This window comes from Chamaea fasciata, unplaced genomic scaffold, assembly GCF_029207755.1.
Source record: "Chamaea fasciata isolate MVZ Bird 193981 ecotype frontalis unplaced genomic scaffold, bChaFas1.0.hap1 SCAF_9, whole genome shotgun sequence".
Classification (NCBI taxonomy): Eukaryota; Metazoa; Chordata; class Aves; order Passeriformes; family Sylviidae; genus Chamaea; species Chamaea fasciata.
The window spans coordinates 4,594,604-4,616,782 of NW_027094094.1; the positions used below are offsets into that span (position 1 = coordinate 4,594,604).

The 22,179-nt window shown below is 37.3% G+C and overlaps 1 protein-coding gene across 9 annotated transcripts in view; it reads left to right on the forward strand.

Moving 5' to 3' along the window:
- Positions 1 to 22,179, forward strand: part of ATE1 (arginyltransferase 1) — a 66,888-nt gene that overhangs the window by 3,853 nt on the left and 40,856 nt on the right. For 4 of the 9 annotated variants that reach the window (XM_066190804.1, XM_066190807.1, XM_066190808.1 and 1 more), the window contains exons 6-11: positions 86 to 130; positions 2,167 to 2,396; positions 3,963 to 4,091; positions 11,853 to 11,885; positions 17,120 to 17,301; positions 20,148 to 20,247. In XM_066190804.1, coding sequence (XP_066046901.1) covers positions 86 to 130; positions 2,167 to 2,396; positions 3,963 to 4,091; positions 11,853 to 11,885; positions 17,120 to 17,301; positions 20,148 to 20,247 — 719 coding nt within the window. Of the gene's footprint in view, positions 1 to 85; positions 131 to 2,166; positions 2,397 to 3,962; positions 4,092 to 5,027; positions 5,157 to 11,852; positions 11,886 to 17,119; positions 17,302 to 20,147; positions 20,248 to 20,657; positions 21,694 to 22,179 lie in introns of those variants that run through there. The other 5 variants (XM_066190810.1, XM_066190803.1, XM_066190809.1 and 2 more) reach the window with 4 other exon arrangements.

The window sequence follows — 22,179 nt, forward strand, 5'->3', positions numbered from 1 at the left end:
GGTTGGGTGGGGTTTGGAGCCACCTGGGACAGTGGAAGGTGTCCTTTTAAAGGTCTTTTCCAACCCAAACTATTCTGTGATTCAGCGGCTGCCTTCTCCTGGGACATGGGTGATTTCTGGAAGGAAGATGGTAAGTGGTGGCTGGATTATTGCCAGAATAATTTATTTAAGGTAGAATTGCTGGCAGGCACTTTGTGGCCCAGAGGCTACAGGTAAGGCAGCCTTGTCTTACAGATATTTTTTTTTCCCATTTTTGTGTAGCCTGTTCTGGCAAATAAAGGGAATTTCCTTAATTGTGGTTCACTGGTACATGGTAGGGAAAATCCTAGTGGAAACTTGTGGCTTTAGAGTTTTTGCCTATGTTGGAATATCCTACTTATTCCTGATTTCACTCACCTGTTGCATGTTGTGCCAGTATTTAGGAAAACAAAGTACTTCTGTCTCTTTCTACAGCATGGCTGATTTCAAGTGAAATAATGTTTTTTCCTTAATAATCACTCATCCCTATTGGATCTGATTTTTACCAGCTTAATAAGCAATATTTGCATCTAGATAAAAGGAAAACTTTCAGAAGTGCTCAATCAGAGAATCAGTAGCGTTGCATAGAAATATTAGAGAATTTTTTAAACTGTATTTTATGTTTTGATCTTACACAAACCTTTACAGCCCTTATACAGTTTATTATTTATATGACTTTTATTGTGCAAATTCTCAAAGCTCTCTTGTTTTAAATAATAAATTAAAAAGTTTAACCTATGTAAACTTAGTATTGCAAAGAAATGAAGTGGCTGTTGACAGCAGATGGCAGACTTGGGTAAAGAATAGGAGTGTAAAAACCTGCCAGTGCTTTGGAAAAGGTGAGGTAAGGTCTTCAGTTAGGTTAAGAATAGCTTTGGGTCAAACTTTTAGCACTGGAAATGCAGATAAGTAACACTGTAGTGCATTTCAGAAAAAAAAAAAAAGTTTAATTTTACAGAGCAGAAATATTCATTAGTGTGCTTCTTTCTGGTGTTTTTAAAGATAGGAGTGAATAATAAGTGCATCAGAAAACTTATTTAATTTTTTTTTTTTTAATGCTAGCTGGTGTCACAGGTCAAATTCAGTTTAAAATTTTCCAGATAGAAAGATGTTTAGTTTTTATCTTGGAAAATGTAGACATGGTTAGTAATAAGATTGTTTAATTGCGTTTTTATTCCTTTATAAACAAAACAGGTCATTGTCCTCTGGGAATAATGGTCTGTTTCTGCACAGTTTCAGATAGAAAAGGTTTGCTTATATCTGTGTAGGCACAGTCACTGCTTGAAGAAGTTTTTCTTGCTAATTTACAGCTCACAGAAGATACAAGACATGAAACAGATCCTGATACAGATGAAGTACTCATTCTTCAAATGTATCCTGAGAGTTTTAAATAAACTCTCCCTGTGATTTGTTTGCCTGAGGACAGGTCACACAGTGTCTGTAATTCCCTCATGTCTTTGCACTTGTTTAGGTTTACAGCTCACAGTTCTCGTGTTAGTAAGAAACAAATGGATCAAGATGGGAAATAGTGCATAGGTCTGACTTCTCTTTTTAGCAAATACCATTTCACAAATAGAATTCTGTAAATGGCTGGTCTGTTAAAGATCAAGATAAACTGCAAAAAAGTGAATTTATTAATTAAAACAGACAATCTGAACATAATTTTAAGCAAAGATGTGAACTTCTGTGGCCTCTTACTCTTCCATTACGCGACCATGGTAGCATTGGCAGCATTTCTACATCCTGCCTATGGATTCCAGGTGAGAAAAAAGAAATGTTTTATTTTGGGGTGTGTGTCTTTGCAGGAGTCTGTGGTGTAGCCACGTGGGCTTTGAATGCAGAAGAACAATCCTCTGTGATTTTGTGGCTGTATTTTTGTCCTTCAACGTTTCAAGGTTTTTAATACCCCCTTGGCTTTGGGGGTGAAATGGTCAAGGTGATTCCAGATTAGAGAGCTGCAGTAAATAGCTGTGGAGGAGTCACTGCATTAACGTGGCATCAGGTGTTGGTAAATGTGAAAGGTCATGATGAGTTCAGACCACAGTCTGCAGGAAATGGTGATTTTAGCTGTTTCTCTCCAGTGATGAGGTGAGAGCTGCTCATTTGTTGTCAGATGTGGTGTTTGACTCTTTGCCTGTGCCCTTGCAGGGAAAGGGGCTGATCTGAGCAAGCCCCTGTGTCGGAAAGCAAAGGACATCAGGAAGGAGAGAAAGCTGCAGAAGCTCCTGCAGAACCAGATGGGCACAGTAGAAGGCTCTCAGCTCCAAGGAGATCAAGCTTTCCTCTTGCAGAACTCTAAATCTAAAACAAACCAGCCTAAAAACATTGAAGACTTTGTTTTTGTCCCTCTGCCTGATGATGCACGACACAAATTAGAGGTAATGTCTTCTTCACTGCTCTTGATGAAGGCAAGGTTTCGAAAAGTTTAGGTCTGCATTTATGTCTTTATGGAATAGTTATGGCTTAAATCTTGAAATATATGTGGTACTGAATGATGTATATTTATATATTTACATATAGATACGCATCATAGGAGTGCATATATATATTTTAATATAAATCCCACACCTATGGTGCAGCTGCACTCTTTTTAACCACAGGAGGGTACTCTTGCACTGCAGTCAGTCCCAGCAGAGCCCAGTTCAGTTACTAAAATAACTTGCAAAATTAATTTTATACAGTGTGACTTGAAAATGAAAAACTTTGAATTAGCCAAGTGTTAAATAATGAGAGAAATTCAGTGTTTGGGTCTGCAGTATATAAATACTTAAACTATCTAAGCTAATGAAACTTGACAAGGAAGTAGTAACTTCATGAAATTAATCAGTTAACAAGATTCTTGCTCTTTACACACGTCATTGGTGTCTTTGAAAGGTGTAAAAATGACAGTAAAAAGGTTTGCTTAATATACTGGTTACCAGTACATCTACTAGAGACAGTAATCTGGAAGGCTTTTGGACTTTCTAACATCCGTTAATCATAAAACCATTTTTCTTGTTATTTTTTCCATAAGCTGGAAAACTAACGCAATGTTTTCCTGATCACTTTCAATGATGGTACTGGAAATGAAAATATTTACTGACTAGAAGCCACAAAATTGATCCATCTCCCTAAATCCCTCACATTTGCTGAGGAGTTGTTTAACTGAAGTATGGTGACTTTGTCTGAGCATCTTCATTTAGAAGATGCAGGGAGAATTACAAAGATTTAAAAAAATTGCTCTTTGTGAAAATAGAACCATTCTGAAAATTAGATAGTTTTTGAAATTAATATGACCTTAATTATTTTTGAAAAGACTTGCACTTCTCCCTATGTGGTAGCATTCTTTTTCTTAGGGAGCAATCATTTTTACTAAGAAGAATGTCTAATTTATAGATTACTTTTTAAAAATTATTTTTGTGTGTTTAAGGGTGATGGTGTGAAGACTGGTAACTCCTTATTGTGGTTAACTCACAACTGAGAATGGAAACTCTGCTTCATCTTCCTCTTTCAATTTCAAAAATACCTGGAAATCCCTTTGGGATTATTGCCATAGAAACATGGTTTTTGGATGAAGAGCAGAGATTTGAGTCTTCCAGACCTTTCAAGTATTTTTCGATGGAGTGTTGAGACTATGAGAGTTTATTTTAAGTAGCACAGAAAATCTCTTTAAAATGATGATCTTCATTCCCTTTGTTGGTATTATTTCCTGAAGATTGTGTAGTTCTTCTCTAGGCATTTTAGTTAATTTGCAGTTTGAAAACCTGTTATTCAGTGTAAATATAAAAGCCTTCAGTAGCATAAATTGAGCTGGAGAATTAGAAGGCTATTAGCTAATAATAATTAATTTGTGATGGCCCTTGTGCAGGAGGGTTAGATTTCTGTGTTGTGATGTTTGTGTTATGTATAAATGTATAGTTCTTGCATGATATTTTAATAATAAATGTGTTTAACTTCTTCTGAAGGTGAGGGTGGTGAGATCATCTCCACCAAGTTCCCAATTCAAAGCCACATTTCAGGAGTCTTACCAGGTCTATAAACGTTACCAGATGGTTATTCACAAGGACCCACCTGATAAACCAACCATAAATCAGGTCAGAAGGCCAAATTGAATTTTCTGCGAAGCTTCCCCTCCATTTCACACGTTCCTGTTTCTAGGAGAAACAAATGTGGATTCTATATCCATTGGATATTCTGGAGCTTGTAAAATACTGTGTCCAATAAAATCAACATCCTGAAAGTGCAAACTCTTGATACCTCTTTGTGAGTGCCACAGATATTTGGTTTTAGTTGGAGGCAAAAAAGTTATGGCTGCTGTTGGGTAAGAAATGGAGAGGGTGAGGCTCTTGAAGATAGAGATGGGCCTTAAAAACACAAATCTCATAAAGACTAAATCCTGCTGGACACTCAGCCTCATAACTGGCCTCCTTGGCTTTGGTTTGAATGTTTCCATCAGGAGGATACAATGAGCAGGGCCAAGATGTGAGCAGAAGTTTATCACGCACACAAATTAGTGGTTTAAGGTTCACCAGGTTAACTCTCTTCACTTTCAATTTAAGGCTTTACAAAGTAACCTGTGCACTCCATCTAAATTTACACATTGTTGCTGCTGGAGTAGGTGCAGTGTAATGAATACTGCGGTGAAAAGGTGGAGGGTAAGATGTGAGAACTGTCAGATGTGTTACTACGCTATTCTAGAAGGAAAAAAATATCTTGAGTTGGGAGAAACAGCATTATGTAGCAAGAGCCAATAATTGTTGAACCAGGGCAATCAATGAGCAATGTGCCCTTAAAAATAAAACATTTTAAGAAGTCCTTGAGACTGTTCAATGAAACTAAAATTTGTAGCTGGCTTGTTAGGTATCAGTGAAAATAGGAAGTTGTCTCATTATTATGTTGAAGGTAGAAAACTGACTTCAGAGGCTTTGAAGTGGATAGGAGGAGATCTTTCACTAGCCTGACCTTCAGAAGCAGATTATCTGATGATAACGCGCTCAAACCAGAATGCTTGTATTTCCCTTGCTCTGAAGGTGAGGTTAGTACCTGTCTCCTTTGAGGACCCCCAGTTCAAATCATCCTTCAACCAGTCTGCCACTTTATTTGCCAAGTATCAGATGTCTGTTCACAAGGACACACCTTCTGACTGTGGGGAGAACGAGGTACAGTTCACTGCATGCACCTTTCTGCAAACAGCTGCTTCAGATGCACAACTAAATGGTGGGAATTGCTGTCTCTTGGAGCGAATCTAAATGTTAAATTATTGAAATGGCCGTTGCTGAGGTCTTTTGATGGCAAAATCATCTTCTGCCTTAAAGTTCTTTGGTACCTTTTTTATGTTTCTCCCTAATTTTTCTTGTTCTCGCTTGATTTAACAGGTGAAGGTTTTAAAAATCCCAATTTTATTCCCATTCCATTGCCAAGCACACTGTTCAACTGGAATTCACCTTTACAGTAGGAATAGTGCAGAAATACTTCACCAGCTGATTCTGAGGCTTGATAAGAATATGTTGCATGTGGATAAGCCCTGCTCTTAAAAGGGTGTTTACAGAGGATAATCCTAATCTAATAAATCAAAAATAATTTAAAATAATTTAAAATAATTTAATTTAAAATAATTAAAAATACTCACGGGGTTCTGAGCAAGCAGCAGTTCTCCATTTCTCTGGCAGGTGGCACAACCTCCTCACTGGCAGAACTAATGAAAATGCTACCTCAGATCTCTCATTTCTATCTGCTGCAGATGTGCAGCTTTATTATTGGTCAGCTAGTCAGGATTTTCTGTTCCTGAGAGTGAACTACCTGCAGCAGTGAAACCTTGTAAACTGGGGCTGTTTTCCAGGTAGAATTGTAAAACCGCATCATAATTTTTGGCTTTAGTTCAAAAGAGTGTAAGGGGAGCTTTTTCTTCTTTTTTTGGTGAGATGTCTGTAATGCTACTCTGGAAAGCCATAAAATCCATTTCACTTTGTTTAGTAAAATAATAGGTCTCATAACAGTAAGTAGTAGTCTCTGCCCTTTTTATAATTGCTGGCATAAGTGGGTTTAATTATAATAATGTAAAAATTGGAGGCATGCCAAGAGAGACTGAGCTATTTACTAGATTTGTACCAAGCATTACCTGGTCAGATTGGAGACTTGATTTTTTCTGCTATGATGGAAGGATTGCAGCCTAGAAAGATGTGTTAGGGACACTCAGGTTTTCACCACCTGAAGGTGGAAAGGCTGCCCTGGGAATTGCTGTTGAATAGGAAGGAGATGGATTTCTGTTCGTTGCTCATAGTGTAACAGATTTTTATCCTCTTTTTTCTTATTACTTGCCATAGGGGTTTCCCTACTTTGCCTTTATCTCCTCTCTTTGGCCTCATGTTAGTGCAGGCTTAGATGATTCCCGGGGAAACATAAAACCTTCTCTGAAGCATCTACTGAATGTAAAAACTTGATCTGATGCTGATGGGTTCGAATTTAGGTTCTTTTTCAGCCTTGGTAAATCATATTTTGTGTCCATGAGACTGCCTGGCCAAGAAGGTTTTTTTATTCACAGTTCGTAAGAAAAATAATAAATGCTAATACACCTTTGTTGTAGTAATTCATGCACAGAGAAATAGATAAATATGGATTTGGAGTCTGTTTTTTAAATTTAGTAACTTTTTGTAGCCTTTGGTTGTATTTCTGGGAGAAAATGTGTCGATTAATATATGGAAGGATGATCTGAGAATAAGAAAAATGAATTTGTGTCTTGTATAATCCCAAGATTTGGCTCTTTGGATGATCCAGTTCCATTGGATATATGGAAGCTGTGTCATGGCTGGTCTGTGCTTTGCTAAGAGCAGTCTTTATCTGCAAATGTTTTAAATGTTTTAAATGTTACTCAGCAGCAAAAATCCCTAGTATTGGGTCAGAAATGCAGGGAGGACCTTGCAGAACACAAATCACCAGGAAGATGCTCTGGTCCAACTCCATCCCAGCTTCAGGATGATTTATAAAATACCTGGAGATAGATATTTCAGAACATTTTGCCACCTGAATCTCTTGTGTTTTAGATGAAGCAATAAGACAGATGAAGGTATGGATACAGGTGTGGAACTGTGGAGGTCTGGATCAAAGATTTTACGTGACAAAACTTTTTTTGTTTTTTGACTTTTCATCCCAAGAAGGAAACTTTTTGATCCCAATGAAATAATCAATGGCTAATTTGGATAGAATAGAGGGTAGCTTTAGCAGTTCTTAATGAAGAATCATCTCCTCAGAGGCATCACATTTCTGACCCAGTGTCAGAATCCTCAAGTCTTTTTGCAGCAGTCTTTGTCTTTAAGAAGCACAGCTGAAGTGTGACTGAACCAAGCTATGTGGCAGCTACACAAGCTAGAAAACATTTCCATAAAAGATCATAAAAATTCTGCAGTAGTTTCCAGAGAGAGCAAGAGTGAACAGTTTATTGATGTTTAGACCTCCTGAAGCAAATTTTTTTTGAACTTTTTATTTAACTTTTCACAAGGGTTTCATAATGACAAACTTGTAGAAAAACAATATCTGTCTGTTCCCTCTGTGAAAGTAGCTGGACTCTCTCTTTGCTTTGTGCTTAGCTAAATATTTGTCTTGGAAGAAAAGAATTTCGGGACACACAAAAGATACACTGTTTGAAAAGGTGCAAAAAATTACTGAAATATGTAGAGTGAGGTTTTTCTTTCACCCCACTCTCTTTTTTTTTTTTTTTTTTTTTTTTTTTTTAATTGCTTCCCAGGAATCCACTTGAACTAATAGAGAAAAGTGAGTGAGAAGTCTGGGAAATGCCAAGGAGCACGTTCTGATCAGTTCCAAACTGGTATCAGCAGCCAGTTGCAAACTTTCAGGTCTCTCTAACCTAGTTTCCTCTCTCATGTTCCAGTGAGGGAGTACTAAAAAATCAATAGCCTTTGTGGCTATTTTTAGCCTTTTATACATTTTTATACAGCTCCTGGAAGCTGTGGCAGAACATCTCACTGCAGTGAACTTGGATTTCACATCCCGGTAGCTTTGACTCAAAGGCTTAGAATTGAGTATTTCTATGTCAGCCTAAAAATGCCTTTTGTGTGGCCCTCATGACTGCAGTGCTGTGGATTCATGGATTTTATCATGAAACGTCTGTAAGATCCCCCAAAAAACTAGGCATCGAGACAATTGACTTGTCCACAGACGTATCATTTTAGCTCAGATTCTTTTTTGCATCTCAGTTTATCTCAGTCTTCCTGATTCTGCCACTGCATTTTCTGTGTAAATCCATATAAAATTAAATAATCGTTATTGTAAGACTGATAAACCTCCAGTATCCTGAGAGGAGGTTTCTTCTGAGCAAGAAAGCCACAGTGACTTTTGTCACTCCATGAAGGAATTGAAATTGTAACTGAAATGTATCAGCAATTATTTCATTAGTCCCATTCTAGCACTGAAAACTACATTTGGGAACATGCATTAAACTTTAAATCCTTCTTTCCTTTTAAACTTTAAATCCTTCTTCTTAAATTTTGTAGGCTCTTTCTTCACCTTCAGGTCTGTGGATCTCTTTGAAACTCTGTTGTTTTAGCATGTCTGTATTTTTGTAAGCAATTGTTGAAAATGCCAAACAGCTACAAATGCTATATGCTACATTTTATGTGCTGTATCATTTATCTGCTCTATGCTACGTTATGTATGCCATATTTTATACGCTACAAAACACCCCTGGGATAAGTCTTTGATTCTTCTGCTGAACTCTAGTTTATTGCCAAATTCAAGGGTGATTTGGCACCACCTTTTCCTGTAAAAATGCTGCATTTTGTCCCATTTTTCTGATTTCTACAGCAAGTTAAAGAATTTTGTTCATTTTTTTTTTCAGGAGGGGTTTGCTAGCAGCTTCTCCTCGCCTTACTGAAAGTCTGACTCGTTTTTACTTTTTCACTGCACAGCTTTATGGTTAAGACTGATTCTAATCTGTTTTGGGTAAGGAAGATTATTTCAATTCAAAAAAGGCAGCACAGAAGTGGTGCACTGGATTTGCAGGTTTTATCATTTGCCATCATTATTTTTTATTTTACCATGAGCCTGGCACCTCTGTGAAAAATAAAGCAAAAAAACCTCGTGACCAAACTCCTTGGTTTATTTTAATCCCATTCAGGGACTGGATTTTAAAAAACAAAAAGAAGGAAGGCCCAAATCCCCATGTCAATTTCTCACCCTTCTGCATCCCAAGAAAAAGGACAAGCACTCTGTTTTCCTCGACAGCGAATTGCAAATATGAGCAAACTCTTAATACTGTCAAAGGGGAAATGATAAATGAATGCTTTTTTTTGGAATATCTCAGCTAATTGATAAATCAGGATGGTTCCTGCTGATGACACCTGCAATGTTTCCTCCTGTGACATCAGGAACCTTCCCTTCCAGAAGTCCCTGAGCTGCCTGGTGAAACCCACTCCAGTTTAGCACCTGAATCTCTTCTCCCCCTGTGTAAAAGGGAGCAGGTGTTAACACTCGGGTTTGTAACCTCTTTTTAAAGCTGTGCACGTGCTCTTACTCTAGCAAGAAGCTTTGCGTTGAACCCAACCTGCCTTCTATTTTTCTGCCTTTTTTTCTCCCTTTGATTTCATTCTCTTGTGATGTGTTTCTTCTCTTAGGTTTCTTAATTATGTTTAAACTTACCCTCTGTTGTAGAGATGATTCTTTCTGGCAGCTGTAATTAGTCTGCACCAAAGTAAAAATGTTGTGGATTTCTTATGTATTCTAAAGCTTTTAAAAGTTTATGTAAATCAGTTGGAAATTAAAATTAGGAAAGCATAGCTTTGTGAAAGGAATTTGAATTGTGCTTGTGTGACATACTGAGTTATTTTACATGCAGCATCAGCTTTTGGCTGGATTTCTTTCATGGTTTATTGAATAATTTTTAATTGTGTTCATGATAATCTTGCAGTGTTAGATGAGTTTGTTAATTTAGAAATTGAATCTAGTGGTTTCTTCTTTCTACATAAATGTATAGACTAGGTTAAGAAAATTATCTAACCTCTGAACCAGGTATCTTTAGGTGAAATCATTTGTAACAAGACTTGTAGCGGGTTTTTTTTCCTTAAGATTGTGATACAAATTCAGGTGCAGTAAAGAATTGTTTCCTAGCACCTGTAACAGCAGCAGAGGTTGTGTTTAGATACACTTAAAAAAAATCCCCCTTCACCCTCAGAGCCAAAGGATTGGGCAGCAGGGCCTGGAGAATTGATAAAACTATTTGAAAAGTGTCCTGGGCTCAGATTTCTCACCACAGGATTTAGTTTGCACTGTACAGCTAAAGTTACAGATTAGGAACTATTGGGGGTCTTCTGACATGAAAATTAATAACACATGGTTGATTTTTTCTGAAACCTGCACTTTCTATAACCACTGACTGTAGGGATGGATGCACTCATACTGTAGGAATTTGTACCTCTGTGTTTTTATTTCAGCAAAATAACTCAATAATAATTGAAAATTTTAATTGCCTTTTCTTTCTTTAAATATTATTGGTGGGTTTTTTTCCTTATCCACCAAACCAAAATAATTCTACAATTTAATTAAGATACCACAGTCATTTGTTCTTCCAAACTCTGAGGAATTTAGAGTGATAGTGACTAGGTCTGAAATGGTAAATTAGAGGAAATGCACAATCCCCTGCCTTCACCATCACAGTGTAGAAATTCAGTGTTCTTCCATAAACTCTGTGTCCAAAGGTTTCTCCTCAATCCATGGATCAGCAGGACCAGATATGCAAGATGAGGCAGCAGCTGATACTGCTGGCACTTTTTAGTGTTGCCTGCCTTCCTCTCCTCCCCTTCCCTGAGAAAAATGGGATGGCTGACAAGCAATCACCCCATTTTTTTTGTATTCCCCTTTAATTAATCTCAGAACTCACATGGAAATCTTGACAACAGTCAGGTTTTTGTAGGTGTCTATTTGAATTCTTTTTATCAAACTTTTTAAATTAAAATTTGCTATTTACTGTTTGCAGTGTGGGAACTGCTGACTTATAAAATCTCCCAGCCATTACAAGAGGGGGAATTAAACTGTGTATTAAAGCAGTTATTTAACAAGGGAATGTTTGGGGTTAAATATATACCAGAACTCTGCAACGTCTTTAATGTGGACTCCATCAATAAGGAAGTATTTGTATTAAATAAGTAAATGATAGTGAGTAAATAAGTATTGTATTTTATTACTCCAAGAATCCTGGACAAGCTCCAGATCATTAAAACATTGCCTTTTTGGGTAATTAATGGCAGCACATCATTTTGTATAGAGTCAAAAATCCAGGTTTGAAATGCTTGCACTTTCAGGAGGTTGATTTTCTTTCTTTTCTTTTGCCTTCCTCTTCTTTAAACTTAAAATGAGCTTGCTTTTTAATTTTGAATGTAAATTAATTAATTTATTTTAAGAGGTAGGAGGGCCCCAACCCCCTTGCTTTGGTGATAGTGGAGTTATCAATGGAACAGTGGGAAAAGACTCCCTGTTGCAAGGAGTCACAGAGGAGGGTAATGTGTAATTTAAACTAAAGGACACAGAAACAGACCTGTATTGCAGGGTGATAATTCTCTCACATCACATTTTTTAAAACCATCTCCTGTTTCATAGAAAAGAAAGTCCTTTGCATAGTTAATTATTGTATCTATTTGTACTTCTAACCAGAATGTGAGAGTTGAAGGGTTTAAATGAAATTTCCATAAACAAAGTCTGATGATACTTTTCAAAGACGTGGATTTGAAAGAGTGTATTTGACTATTAATGTATCCTAACACATTGCTGATAGTTTTCTTTCTTTTTCTGCTTTGCATATTTGGGCTGTTTCCTTGGGCCTGTGTTACTGCTGAATCCACCTCCATCAGTTCACACGATTCCTGTGTGATTCCCCTCTGGAGGTATGTATTCATTCAGCATGGGAGTTTTGAAATGAATGTGTTTATTTATTTTGTCTAATGAATGTATGAGTGTCCTCTGTGCTCTCTGTAGACAGCCAGCCATCGTTAGAGGTGGTGGGGGTGGCTGCCTCAGGATTCCTGTCTCCATCAAGTGGTAAGGAAGATTCTGCTGTGTTTCCAAAGGAGCCTTGAGGAGTAAGCTACCCCTGAATTTCATAGCACTGCATTAAAAAATAGAGGCACAAAAAACTGTGTCTTTCGTGGGTTTTGTTTTATTTCTATGAAAAGAAAAGAGTGTATTACTAAATAACTTGCTGAACTTGTTTTTGACTACAATCTGAGGTAAAAGTTGAGGAGAGATGCTGTTCCTGCATTTCAAGTGAGCAAACTGATTCCTTGCAGTGTCTTTCTTGTTAGTCTTCAAGGGTTTGGGACGGCGTGACTGTAATGAAATTGTCAGGTTATAGTAATTACACTGGTAATTTGATATGTCGCAGTTTGAGTGAATCCATGTGTGGGGAGTTTGTTGCTTTTCTCTGCTGAGCCCACTGGCCTTTGCATTCCTGAGAGCTGAAGAGTAATAGAGCTCATTAGACTTTATAGGAAAAGGGCTTTTATCACCTCGTCAACTCGTGCAGCAGACTGCCATTATATTCTCAATTTTGTATGGCTACGTAGATGCTGATGCACACTGCCCTGCCAGGTTTATACCCGTATTGTTTCTTACAGACACTTTTTATTGACATTTCGAAGCTTGAATTAAATTTTGTGTGGCACCACTACAGATGTCTTCAATTAGATGAAGTTAAATAAAAGGGGTTATATATCAGAGGCCAAGGGATTCTTGAAATTCTTTATTCTGAAGCAGTTGCCACAAGCAAATCTAGCAGTGTGTAGTCTGTTTACTCTTTTGAACAAAAAAAAATTTAACATAAAATTTAAACCTTACATGTTTTCAATTTGTAATTTTTGGAGTTTTGAATGTTATCGTTAGCTGCAAATAGTATGAACACCCAAACTCTTCCTGTCTTTTTTATTTCCTCATTTTATTATTCAGTTCAGTTTCTGTTTTGGCTATGGGCTCTGGCAGGAAAAAATGAATGCTTTAAAGAAAAGATACAGTATGAAGTAGCAAAAAAACTAGGCAGTTTTCTATCAGTAAACAGCATAATGTAAAGTGAATTGTTTGAGGTAGTTTTTTTATTCATCCTTGCATTTTAGAGGCTATGTTTAACCATTTGCCATTTTACCAGTTCACACAGGCAGATGTGGAATGGTGGTGATGGTTCAGCACAGCCAGAACACTGTGGGCTGGGACCCTGCTCTTGCCAGGGTGGGAGGATTCCTGGAAGGAAGTTCCAAGGGAAATCCAGACTGTTCAGAGTGATTGCTTATTTTTGGTGCTCAGTGAGTGAGGGGGATGTGGTGAGCCAGTTGTGTCAGCACCTCTGATGGTTATCTCAGTGTTTGTCCTGCCCAAGTTGCTCCACCTTGTCCTGAAGCAGCAGCTGGAAGGAGCCTCAGCACTCGGGTGGGCCGTGGTGTTATGCAGTCGAGGGATAATTTTGTTTTGTTCTCCAATTATTCTCTAATTGCTGCTTAGACTTCTTTTTTTTTCATCTTGACTGATGTTAAGCATTAAACTGACAATTTTATCAAACTGTTGTCAAAGTCATCTCTTTGAAAGAGCTGGTGATTTATGCCCATTGTTTTGGGTGTGCCTACAGCAATATGTTTTCCAGCATGCATTTATGCTCCATGGAATTATGAACATTTGGTATCTCCTCTGCCTTTTTGATCACTCGGTATTATGGGATCTTTCTGGAGCTATTTGCATTCAGTTCTTTTTTAATCATCTTGAATACTTTAAAATCATCATCTTGGTTTGCTGCAGCATCATTCAGTCTTCACTGATTCACCAACCAGGCTGGAGAATGTAATAGATCCAGCAGGATGGAAAGTGATCTGTTTTCTGTTATGCAGATAATCATTTATTCTCCTATTAACCATGCTGAGATGCTTTTGGATTCTAAAGAACTGAAAAATGTTTGTGAATTTTGATCTTTGCTCTTCAGAAAGCACATCAGCCTCTCCTTTTGCATTATTTTGTTTATTGATAGGTTTTAATTTTTAGGAGACCATTATAAGCCTGTAATTCTCAGGATCACCATCTTAGAAGGTGATATTTGACTCACATTTGATGCAGTGTAGCTCAAATTCTAGACTTTTCCAGTCATGCACAGAACGTAACTTTGTAAAGAGTGCCATACTAATCTCTAATGAAAGTAGGACAGAGCTCTGGAAAGGAAATGTGTTGCTAACCAAGACATAGAAATCTACCATATGGCAGGTTTGTGTGTGTGCCACTGGGAAAGGAACTGCTGGAATTAATCACTTTGCTTATTTGGCAAATAATTTCCACTGGAGTAGAGAAGTTAAGGCTTTTTTTTATTTTTCTTTGATAGCATAAATTTAATATCTTCCTCTTCTCTCCATGCACAGCAGAGGGTAAAATGAAAAAGTAGAAAATAAGAAATTTCGTGAAACCTCCCAGAGAAAGATAATCATGCATTGTACAGGCAGGACCCATTTTGGTAATTATAAAAAGCAAAATACCTGTTAATATTAAAGTACAAGACTGATCAATGTGCTTTGAAGAAATTCGAGTGCTCTCACCTTTATTGAAGTTCAATTATAAGTAATTAGTACATTGAGATATTAAGTGGGCAATATATAATGCCAGTTCTGTTAAATATTTAAATTTTAATAATGGGTTATTAAATGTGAGCAATCAAACGTGTTCATGGAATCATTAGCTAGCAGGAGATGAAGCGAGAGTTAACATGTAATGGAATATGTTGTATTTTTCTCCTCATAACAGTGTAAACATTGGAGAGAAAATTGTGGTTTCCATTTTGTCCCGGATTTTTTCAATATCATCAGATTATAATAATTCATTGTATTGAAACAGGACTATAAACTGCTAATTTTAAATACTTTGGTCCTTCTGGAGTGATTCCAGGGCTAGTGTATAGTTTGGGGTAGATAAGGTAAGCCCTTTCTGGTGGGGCTTGCTCCCCTGATGCCACTGGTGTATTTTCCATCACCCCTGACAGACACGGTCCCAGTGGAGATGTCAGTGGTGTGAAATGGTGGAGCCTGCTTCAGGAAAATGTTTCATATTCTAGACCTGTTTCAGGTCAAATTGCCTGGATAGTGCACAGGAAATCGAGTTAAAGGAGCCAAGTATTCATTGAGAAATGGGAGAAAATGTAATACTGACAAGCATTACAAAGGATTACATTGTGTGAGAATCTCTGAAGGTGGAGGGAAATCTCACTCTTTTTAAAATGTTATTTGCTTAATGTAACAAAGATCTCTGACTGATTTGCCTGAAATCAGTGCTGTGCTCATTATGTTTGTCCCAGAACATAGACTCTCTTATGTTCATGACATTTCTCTGTAATTGCATTAGTGAAATAACTGCAGGTTGTACTTTACCAAAAGTTTTAACTGACGTTAACTTCAGTTTGCAGAGGTTCAGTGACCAAATCCATGCTCTGCTCTTTGGAGGTTTGGGGTCAGACACAGCGTTTGTTTAACTTCAGAAGACTTTGCTTTGAGTGAAAATCTTTTCCATAGTGGCTTAGACTATCTTCTTTAACATTCATTAAATCCTATATGATGAATTTTTGACAAAGAAAGAAAAATCTGTTTTAACTAAACTTATTTAAGCAGTTCTGTGTTCTATTACCAGCCAGATTTCCCCCTGGCTTTGAGATGTCTCACTTTTCTGTCACTGACTGCACTCTGAGAAGAGAACTTGTGTTGAGAAACCCGTAGAGAACATCTTTTCTTTGACTGTGTCCCTGCTTAAAAATGTCACCCCTGACCATGGGATTTCATTTGGCTCTGTGGAAAAGTTGGTGATACTAAATGAGACCATACCTGTTGGATAAGTGAGCTTTACCTGAACAAGAGAAACCCAGTTTAGTGTGCTGTATCTGAGTTTCATGTTCTCACATACTGCAGATGGAGTTCTCAAATGTTTCATCATTTCACTTTAGAGTATTTGTAGCTCCACAGTTAGTTTTATGGTATATAATTATATAAAAATTCAAACGTATTGTTATGTGGCCTTTATTTTTGGGACTTGCTGGTTGGGTAAGCCGGTTGAAATGATTTTTGTTCACGTGATTGATTTCTTTTGACACATGTGGTACCAATTAGAGTAACTTCTCTTGCCTATCATCTCTTCAGTCTGGGCTACTGTATCAAAATACTTGATTAAACCCACCTTCGGCTGTTGTAATGCAAAACAGTTGGTAATAATGTTGTCAGATTTATTGAGTGAGAAGCAGCTTTCTGAAGACCTGGCAATGCAGTGAAGAACATGACTAGATGGATAATTAAGTTGAGCACAGTGGAATTCAGGATTAAAGTAAACTTGACGTGGGAGAAAATGGCATGCCAGAGTTGGTTGTGTAATACAGTTTAAATTAGGGAGATCATTTTCTTCTTAACTTCCAAGCATCAGTTTCTGGCTCGAGGTGCTTTACCCCATCCAGAGTCAAACTTGAGTGCACACCCGAAACCACAGCACACAACAATAGCCAGTCCCTTGGTGTTCTTGCAGGATTTGCTCTGACAAAGAAGAGGTTCTGCAGATTTTGTTGCCACACAGTTTCAGGCCCTTGGATAAAAGGCATTTTGGTTTTTTTTGCAGAGAGTAAACATCGCATAAAGAGTAAGCTGCTCAGGTTTTTCTATAAATGGTCCTCTGAAGTGAATTTAATGGTCGCTTTGAGGAACTAACTCAGTTTAGTGGTTAAAGTGCTTCCAGTGCTTGGGGACGTGGAGGAGAGAATCTGGAGGGTCCTTGCTGTGACAGGGAGTGTTGGAGGCACCAGGTTTGCCTGTAATGATTCTTTAATAGCTTGATGAATCCCGTTGGTTTGTCCTTTCAGTACCGCAAGTGCTGCATGGCAATTTCAGATCCATGTTTGGGCTGTGTGCTGTGCGGCTTATACCCATCATGAGTACAGCGAAGGGCACAAAAGATCCAGTACAAAACATTGTTTTCCCTGCCTTCCAAACACCTTTTCTCCTTTTTGTAAATACAGATGGCCAGCAACATTTTTTACAGTATTTACCTGCGTGTTGAAATTCTCTTTAAAGTTGGTTTCATACTGAAAGTCTGTCAGGGAATTAATCCCTCTCTTGTTCTTGCTTAGGCAGAGCATGCCCCAGATGGACCAGAATGTGGCTATGGCTCCTTCCACCAGCAGTACTGGCTGGATGGGAAGATAATTGCTGTTGGTGTCATTGATATCCTGCCCTACTGCGTGTCCTCAGTCTATCTCTACTACGACCCAGACTTCTCTTTCTTATCTTTGGGAGTCTACTCTGCCTTACGGTAAGAGCACGTTTTCTTTATCTGCTTGGATGGAATAGTAGGAATTGATACTTGTTTCTAAATTTGGGGTTTTATTTTTAGTCTACACTAGTAACACTGCCTTTGGCAAAGTAGTTGTGGGGTTGGTTGCCTTCCAAGTAAATTTTTAATTGTCATCCTTGACTAGGGTTGTATCTTTCTAGTTAGCTGATTTACAGGTTAAAAAAGCCAGGCAGAAACAAAATGCCTCGTTTTTATTGCCCCTGAAAATAATTTAATATTGCTTGGTTTCAGCAGGAAAAGCTCCTTTTTTTGTCTGCATAGAAATAATTTTTCCTTTGACCTTTTTCTTAGCCCAGTCACTGAATGAAATTAATCACTTTTATAGTTTAATGCATGTTGAGATCATAAATAACAGAGTACCTAAAAAGTGTTGTCTTCTGAATTAGTGCTCTCCTGCTGTACTAGAACTAAGTATATTTTTCAGGTATGTTAATCTCATTATCTTTCTCTTCAGAAAGCCTGATGGAGAGAGTAATCCTATGACTTTTAAAGCCTTAAATTAACTATCCAACATGGCCTTACAAATCAGTAGGAATTGTGGGTATTGCTTTTCACTGAATAAAACTTGAATGTAAAATTACAAGTTACTGCTTTTCTTCCATAGGCAATTTTATGATTCCATTGTTATTATAAGTGAAAAAAAACCCCAACCCAAACCCTAAATGAGTGGAAATACTTGTGACACTCAATTTTTTTCTTACCTTTTTTTTTTGCTTCTCTGTTTATATGAAATAAGTTTGCCACAGACAAACGTGGTGTTCCCAGGGAGGTGCTCATGTAGCAGCTGGGTTTGAGCCTCACGCCAGACATGTCTATTTACAAGTCTGAGAAGCTGTAGCATGAATCTTTTTCACCTGTTGAGATTTGCACTGCACCTTGTGTCAGGTGCAAAAGGAGACCTGGAATTGTGAGATCCAGGTTTCTCCTTTCTCCAGGGCCTCCTGTTGAGAGGCACTTTCTCAGCTCTTGTTCAGTGTCACCCTCCAGGGTGGGTAAAGGACACGACTTGAACTGTGTGAAGCACAAACACCACTTTTAGGAAACTTCTTACCACAGTTAGTTCATAAACCTTTGCTAAAAGTAATAAACCACGTGCAATTTAATATCTCAATGTGAATTTGATTGGATTTTGATTAGGATCTGACAATTCTATGGAATTAATCAGAATTAACAAATGTGGGAAAATGTTGGTACTCCCATGACTTAAAATTGATCTTTTTTTTCTCTTAATGGTCTAGATTTTTAGAACTGTTCCATTACGAATGTTAGGTACTTAAAAACAGACTAATTTTTTTCCTTGCAAGAAGAATATATACAGTACTAAGTCCTCCTAAGAATTATTTTTTATTTTTTGTACAGATCACATTACTTTATGTAACAATAGACTGACATAATCCATGCTTACGAATTCTTTAAATTATTTTAAATTTTCTGCGTAATAAATTTCAAGCTTTGTCGCTGCACCATGCGTGCATGGCTCAACTTGTGAAAGAGCAGCTTGTAAATTCTGCAGCATTTAAGGCAATAAAAATGAGTTCCCAACAGTCCTGGAGGGAGCCAAGTTCATTCTTCTTTCAGAAAGGGGGGGAAAAAAACCGTTGAGTTAGGGAGGACTTAGGAAGTTGCAAAGGAATCTGATACCTTCAAAGCTGTTGCCAATTTTACTCTGAGGAGGTTGGACTGCATTGCTGTCACTTCCACTTCATGCCACTCTGAGGATTGTTGCTGCTGAGTTGCAGAAAGGATGGGATTTGAGGATCATTGGAAATATGTAGGCATGTAAGTAGAGAACGAGGGGAGAAGAAGCTGCTTGGAAATGCCAGTCTTGCCAAAGGATAAAAAAACCCAACGAAATACTGAGTAATAATAATTTAATTTTAAAGGATAAATTACCTCCAGTGTTTGTAGATGCTTCCTATATCAATGTACTCGTATCTTGGATCAGAGAACAGATTGTGTTGGAAAAGACCTTTTAAAGATCATCTATTCCAACTCCCCTGCAGCAAGCAGGGACTTCTTATCCCTTTTACACAGAAAGTAAGAATCAGCATCCATCTTTTATCAAATTTCTTACAAAAGTGATCTGCACAGATAGAAATGCTGCAAAACTGATCATTATAGAGGAAGCACTGGCTGAGTCTTTGTAGTAACAGTGCTTTCCTTGTGCCAGTAAAATAAAAAGCAAACTTTTTTTGGAATACATTGACATTTTTGTTTCAGAATAAATGAGAAAATCATACTGACTAACATGGGATGGGTAAAAATACCTTTTGTTGCATAAAGTTGGATGTTTTTACGTGCAAATTGCTGGAGCATAAATGATAGAACAAACAAGAAGCTTATCCTTGAAGCTTATTTTTCAAAAACACTCTGATGTTTTCCTGAGCCATGTTAACCAGTAGAATTCCAGAATACCAGTAGGTTTCTGTAGAATTCCAATATACACAAATAGTGACAAGAATCATATTAAACAGAGGGTGTTAGTCATTTTTATTTAGATTTCAAATCAGGCAGTTGGCAGACAAAAACACAAAAATGAAAGTATTTTTAAGCCTGACATGGTGTTGAGCATTTTGGTGATTTGTTTGTTAGGTTACCAAGTAATAATTTTCAGTTTATTATGTTAGAGATTTTTAAAAACATTAGTTTAGAGTTTATGATCTTCATTTTTTTTTTATAGAAGTCTAGCCCTTTATATAGATTAAGAGCCAGGTAGCTGTAAAATATTTCAATAAGAGGTAAAATGAATTAATATAGTTTAAGAATTGTGTTCAAATGTAATTAGTCTTTCTTTCCCCTCACAGGGAAATTGCTTTTACTAGACAGCTTCATGAAAAAGCTCCTGATCTCTGTTTTTATTACATGGGTTTCTACATTCATTCATGCCCCAAAATGAGATACAAGGTAAAGTGTGTTTTCACTTATTCCCTTTGTGTGCTGTTATTCCAAGCTTTTGACAGTGTTCACAGTAACATAATATTTCGTAATTGTCATTTTGGATTTTCATGTAGACTTTGTATGGTTAAATTTGAATGCTGGTTACTATTTAACTTGGCTTAGGGATTTTTTTTTCCCCCCAATTTAGCTGCATGTGTTATTTATTACATCTTGGCTTAAGAGAGGTTTTCAAGGCTGTCAGATAATAGTTTGTCATTTGGTTACCTGGCTATCTCGTGTTTACAGTATCTCTTCCAATACACTAAAATTCTCCCTTTCTGAGGTTGGCAAATTTGTAACTGTTGCTTAGTGACTCTGGGCAGTGATAAGATATCTTTTGGGGCTTGGCTGGGTTTTACTCTTTATTTTTTTGTTAGAGGCTGGGAACTTGCTGTGCCCATGAAACCAGTGAGAAGTTTGGTGAGCAGAGATTTTGAGCCAGAGCAGATTTTGAGGAGAGGATCAGGAGCACCCACAGAACATTTACAGTAACCACTCTGGCTGCTTTGTAACCCCTGCTGGCTTCACCTTTGTTCAGATCTCAGTGCCTAAGAGTGTCTATCTTGTTATTTTAAATCTTAGGAATGTGGCACCTTTTCTCTTTAAATGTATCATTGCTTTTGGATATTATTATGATACAATATCAGAGTAGTGAACATTCATAACAATTTGCTGAACACTTGCACATAATCATTTTTATCTGTTAACAATGTGGAAAGATAAAAAGTTTACAAAATCTAGAGAAAGACGTGAAGTGTTTTCATTTCGGTTTTTCCCCTCTCCAAATGTGCTAAAAATCTGCAGTATTTTCAAACAGGTAAGAACTGTGAGGCTTGTTAAAGTGATGGTTGTGAAGGAATTTCATCTTGATCATGGCCTACACTACAGGTGATGATGATTCAGTCTTCTGAAAAGAGCAAATCCCTCTTGTTTTGTTAGATAATGTGAGTGTGTGTGTGTGTGTCCCCTTTGCCAACTTGAATTTTCATGTCCACTGCTGGCCAAACAAAGATAAAAGTTTGATGGAAGAAGATGGGTGAGTTGGAAAGAACTGCCCTCTGTCATCTGAATCATCTCAAAGGCTGTCACATCACCAGCTTCAACTAAAGGTTTTGATTATTTCCTTTACTCTTTGGAGATATTTAAAAGTTTGAGGTGATTCGTTTATGGTGAGACGCTGCAATTTAACATCCCTTGTCTCTTCTACAACCTGCATTCAAGACGTGTAAAAGGAATGGATGTCATTTACCAGGGTACTCAAGAAACAAATCTGGCAATAATGGTAAAAAAACCAACCAAACAAACCATTTTTGAAAGATATAATGGCTAAGAAACTTTGGGTTCAGCTGCTTGTAGTGCTTTACTAAAAAAATGAACTTTGTGTACATGGATTAAATAAAGCTCATACATGAGGCATTAAAGGAGCCACTCTACATTTGTATTATTCATTATAATGTTTCATTGAGCCCGTTCTGCAATTTGAAAATGATTGTATCAAGAATACAACACTTCGACAATCCTTCTAGATTTCATTCTTAAATAATGGAAGTTGATTAAATTGTAGTGGGAGTATTTTACTTTTTGTTTCCTTCACAAAAACTCTTTTTCTTCCCTTGCTTAGAATTAATGACTGTTTGATACGACTGTCATTTGGTAGAATATACATTTTAGTCTTCTAGAAACCTACATATGTCAATGTGTTAGGTAATTAAAGCTGGGACTGAGGAGGATAAGAAGAAAAGCCTGTACATGTGTGATTGGAAGACACATAATGCTCTCTACTGGGACACCAATAATCTCATAAATGAATTGCAAAGGCCTTTATTCTATTTTACATTTCTTTTTCCTGGATGCATTTGTTTCAGAAGTAGACAAAAGCAATGGAATTGAAAATCAGGT